Source organism: Cryptomeria japonica, chromosome 6, assembly GCF_030272615.1.
Source record: "Cryptomeria japonica chromosome 6, Sugi_1.0, whole genome shotgun sequence".
Taxonomy (NCBI): domain Eukaryota; kingdom Viridiplantae; phylum Streptophyta; class Pinopsida; order Cupressales; family Cupressaceae; genus Cryptomeria; species Cryptomeria japonica.
The window spans coordinates 472,336,907-472,342,360 of NC_081410.1; the positions used below are offsets into that span (position 1 = coordinate 472,336,907).

Genomic DNA, 5,454 nt, shown 5'->3' on the forward strand with positions numbered 1-5,454 from the left:
TGACAAGTGAAAGTTTATGAACAATCAAAAAAGACTTTAAATGTCTTAACAAATTATATTCTAAAATAATTTCAATTAATTTTTTTGCATATCTACTTTAAAATAGAAAAAAAAATTATGAGCATAAAAGAAATCAGAATTTCTTATTGATTAAAAATGTAATTATTGGTAATTAATTAAACAAAACTTGATAAGTAGGAAGTAAAATATGATATTGGTATTAGGATTCAACTCTGTAGGTTTCGTGTCAAACTCATTGACCCATGTTTCATGAGTAGAGGTTCACAAGAACCCATCTCTCATGAGAACGAATGGTCCACTTAACATTCATTGCATCAAGGTGGTGCTCACAGAGGTGAAGCATTGGGCCTTCCTAGAAGGTCACCCATCTCAGTATTACTTTAGCTCAAGTGTACTTAACCAGAGTTTCCTCCAAGGTTAAACCCACTTAGCTTACAACCCCATTTGCAAAACCTTCAGCAAGTGTTGTGCATTATAAGCCATTCATTATTAAAGAAGACAAAAACCTATTGGTATAACATTGCCTAATTATTAAACTATTGTGGGTGTGGTTATACATTCTAGTAAACAAGATACAAGAAGAAGAAAATGAAAAACATTGAAGGGTATGTTGAACCTTAAAAGAAGGTGAAGAAGAAAGGGGTTTCTAATAGTGCATCTAAAAAGGTAGAAACTCCATACTCAATGGTTGTAGATTGCAATATTTTGTACTAGATTTTCTTTTTATCCCTCTTTGGTTTTTTATTTGGTTCATGAGCCTTCTTTTGCGGATCTACCATGTTATGAATCTTTTTTGGGAGTTACTATATTATTTTTCTGATGTTCGACTATAATAAGTTGTTATTTGCTAACTAGCTTCCTAGTATTTTTTTTGTTTGTAATTCTATTCCAATACTATTGTACATAGCTTTGAAAGCTTGGAAGCCCTTCCTCTACTTAACATAATGAAAACAAAATTTAATTAAAATTTAGGAAATTATTAATAACATGAACTTGCAATCAAATTTTAACAAGAGGAATATGGGCATTAAGAATGATCATACCAGCCAAAAGAGAAATTTGTACATAGCGTTGAACTCCACAAAAAATTATTCCAGATATCACATCATTCACTGTCTATATAAAATTCAAAATACAAAGTAAGAACTATGTTTAAATATTTGGTAATTTAAATGTAAGATAAACAAGTTTCTCTTCAAAATTGCTTTAAAACATTTTGGATACTTTCTTTGAAAATATATGAAAAAATCATACCCCTCCAATTCGAGTCTTTATTTGCTTCAAATCTTGTAAGGGGAATTCAATATGAGAAATAGAGGTGGGTAAAAGTTCCACTCCAGGAGGTCCTCTCATTGGCAGCTTGCTATCTTCCATCCATCCCATCAATGTCAATAAGCAATGTATAACATCAAGCATTGTGTACCATAACACCAATACCATATACCACAACCTTTGAATTTTTTTCAGTATGAGTGAGTTGTGAGTGTCTTGTAATTTCACTTCCTTAAGGACGTTTACCTTTTTGGTTTGAGGAAATGTTGGGGGCAAAGTAGGGTTGTCAGCTCTAGTAACAAAGGAAAATAATGTAGACATCAAAGAAATGCCATCTCCAATTGCATGGTGAACTCTAATTATGAAGGTGGCTTTTGATCGGTTGGTTTTGTAATTAACTACATGTAATTCCCAAAGTGGAATGGAGTAATTGAAAGGTTTTAGATGTAAGTTGCAAACATAATCATTCACCAATGAATCATAACACTCTAGTCCAGGTGGAAATTTTGGAATAAATATGTGGTCATCCACATTCACTTTTGTTTTCTTCCACATCATTCCTCCCTTTTCATCCTCCTACAAACAAAAAGGAATATTTATCAATATACTAAAAATAATATGTGTGTATGATTGAAATAATTCGTTATAATTAATATTATTTAAAGATGGATTAGGTTTTTAAAATAGTTCTTGTATGAACTTTTGCAATTATTGTTGTAAATGATATCAAATATCATATTCAAGAGGATAGGAATTTTTTTTCAAAGATTTACAATGAGATAATGATCTTGATAGTTATAGTATATGCTAACTTATTTATTGATGTTGTTGATTACTTTTTTGAATGTTATGAGAATCACAGTCTTTTAACTTTCTACTAATTAAATTATCCTCTTCTTGTACATTAAAATCAATTGATCAAATATATAGACCTAAATGCACCAACTTGTCAATAAAAACAATGAAAGACAATTTCATATAAAACAAGTCTTGCATTAAAATATCTAATAAAAAATTCCATATATTGAAATACTATCCAAACATAAAAAAAATAGAGATTAAAATATATGTGCAAATAATAGTAACAATAAAAGTTTAAGCACCATGTTTACTCTTGACACTCGAGTTTCCTCACTAACAACACAAAACATACAAATATATATGTATATATATGTATATATACATACACAGATACATACATATACATGTATGTATATGTATGTGTATTATATACATATACATATATGTGTGTGTGTGTGTGTGTCTATGTGTATGTGTATGTATATGTATATAAATAAATATATATATATACATATACATATATAATATATATATATATATATGTACAAATACATACATATACATACATATACATATATATATACAAATACATACATATACATATATACAAATACATACATATATATATATATATGTATATACATATATGTACTTTCTTAACAACAACCACCTCCAAAAAATCACAGCCTTCCTTCAAACAAGCTCATACGTCCTTCAAAGATCATGTCGGCTGATATGTATGACATTGCCCACTACACATAGCTGTAGACTTATTATTGTTATTATGTATATACTCAAAATCATATGTATTTTCTTTTTTTCTCACTGGATGATTATTTTATAATAGATATGTATTTTCTCCTTATCACCTAGGTATTTTTACGTTGCTTTGGTAATCTGCCTCTCTATACAAAAACTTTAGATGGATTAGAATGGAATTACAAGTGATTCCATTTAAACATGTAATTTTGATAGCATGTAAAGGCAAATCAAAGTATTATGTGTTTCATTTTTTTAATAGTTAACACATCAATTTATTATATAGATATAAATATGTTCACATTTATGACTGTAGTTATTCTGGTTTCAAAAATGTTTCGTCTACACAGATAACTTTCATGTTATACTATAATGGGGGACAACGGCCAAAGCCCTTGTGTCAAACCCCGCAGCCATTTTGTGCCTATTCTACAGTTTTTCTATCCACATAACACGAAAGTTATCCATCGTACAATAATGAGATTTTAGAGTCAAATTAGATATGTCCCATATTTATATGTTTTCAACAATATATATACCTTCCCTTCAACACATAATGAAATCCTCCCTCCTTAAACATGAAAATAGCATTTAATACAGTTTTACATAGATTTTATATCAACAATAGTAAAGAAAGTAACCATTTGAGAACACTCACACTTCACTCTAAAACTATATAAACTCAACTACATATCAAACATTGTATTCACTGAAAATGAATATAAATATATATTGTATTTGCATTATTTTGCTGCCTCTCTTAAAAGAAGAGAGGTTGATATAAAAGTACCAGAATACAGGATAGAAGTGGGTTCTTGGGCAAAATTGCATCTGCAAGCCTGGTCTTGGTACGATTGAAATCTGCAATAGGCTCTTCAAACTCCATAATAATGTTTATAGCCAGAGACATTACAGAGGTACTCAGAGATTGGCTGCCTGGGCTCACTGGCTCAGATTCCAAAGCATAATTTGAAGATTCCAAGTCCATCTTCTACGTACACAACAATGCTTATTTCAGTTCTTTTACAATACAGATGAATACAATCCTCCCAACTTCAATCGATTATGTAGACAAAAATAATTGATAGGTAGTCAAAATAAATAGCTAGTTGTGAGTTGTGAGAATATGTTTAGCAGGTAAGGGTATTAGCTTGTTCATCAACTTTGGTGAGAAAATTGAATTCATTAGTTGAAAGTTTCCATTAGTGTGTGGGAAAATTCAATTCATTAGTTGAAAATTGCATCTGCAAGCCTGGACTTGGTACCATTCGATATCTACAATGGGTTGTTCAAACTCCAAAATACTCAGAGATTGGGTGTTGGGGCTTCCTCAATATCATACTTGGAAGTTTTCACTTCTTTTACAAGACAGATGAATCGATACTGTTCTTAGTCATGACAGATATTAAACAATGTTAGATTTTGACTCGGTATGGCTGAATGTCAAAAATAGTCAAAATAATTAATTAACTATTCAGATTAGAAATAATTTTTTTAGTTGTTATAGCTAATTTCATACATTCACAGATCTTAAACAATATAATATCAGATTTTGATTGGGTATGACTCAATGCCAAAAAAAAATAGTCAAAATAATTAGCTATTCAGATTAGAAATATTTTTTTTTATTGTTTTTTTTCTCCTTTTTAAGTAGATGCATATGAGTTGGTAGGTAGGAGTAGTAGCTTGTGCATCAACTTTTGATAGAGCATTGAGTATATTGAGTGAAAGATTGCAGGAGTAGACAAACCATTTTTTTGCATGGCTGTGTCGTTCTTTTTGTAAGAATTGAGAGTGCTGCTGATTGATTTAAATGTTTAGTTCCTCCTAAATCTTTACTGTCCACATCATTTTCCTTATGAAGTATATAAATCGACCACTTTAATTTCCAATCTATTTATTGAGTGCTACTAATGGTTGATGGGCACAAGGATTTATAGTTCTATTAATAGAATATTATATATTTATAATTTTTATGTGATTATATTATTTTTTATGCATTCTAATTTTTGCAATATTGTATTTTACACATTCATAACAATATTTTCCGTTTTCTTTTGACACCATTAGTTATTTAGTGCTATTGAATGGTTGATGGACACATGAATTAATAATTTTATTAATACAATATTACATATTTATAATTTTTTAATATGATTGTATCATTTTTCTATACATTATGATTTTGACAATATTAGATGTTGAACATTGATGGCAACTTTTTTCATTTTCTTGTAGTGAATGGTGTCTATATTACTATTTATAAAATAGTGTTACTCGTATTTAAAAAAAATGAATGGATGGAAAAACTCACACCTTTCAAATCCAAATGTGGATATAGTGTGGAGCATATAATGATTAACAACTTCTAAATGGAGATAGTTAATGTAAATGGAAGAGGAGGAGGATCCTAATCATTTGATATGCCCCTATATTTGTGGGGTCTGAAGCAACAATGATTAGGTCTCATTCATCATTACATTATTAACATTTTCGCCATGAGTTTCATTAGTAGTCACAAGTGGGAGAAATAGCTAGAGCTAGTCTAGAGAACTTGTTTGAGTAAAACCAACCTAGATTTCCACTAGTAGGAGCAATGGT

At 29.7% G+C, this 5,454-nt stretch overlaps 1 protein-coding gene across 1 annotated transcript in view; it reads right to left on the reverse strand.

Annotated features, from left to right (window-relative positions):
• The window catches only part of LOC131051097 (wax ester synthase/diacylglycerol acyltransferase 11), a 41,832-nt gene extending 37,940 nt beyond the window's left edge, over positions 1 to 3,892 (reverse strand). Inside the window, exons 1-3 of the mRNA XM_057985470.2 lie at positions 3,644 to 3,892; positions 1,276 to 1,869; positions 1,065 to 1,137 (exon numbers count right to left, since the gene is read on the reverse strand). Coding sequence (XP_057841453.2) covers positions 1,065 to 1,137; positions 1,276 to 1,869; positions 3,644 to 3,841 — 865 coding nt within the window. The 5' untranslated portion in view covers positions 3,842 to 3,892. The remainder of the gene's footprint in view (positions 1 to 1,064; positions 1,138 to 1,275; positions 1,870 to 3,643) is intronic.
• Positions 3,893 to 5,454: the final 1,562 nt, after the last annotated feature.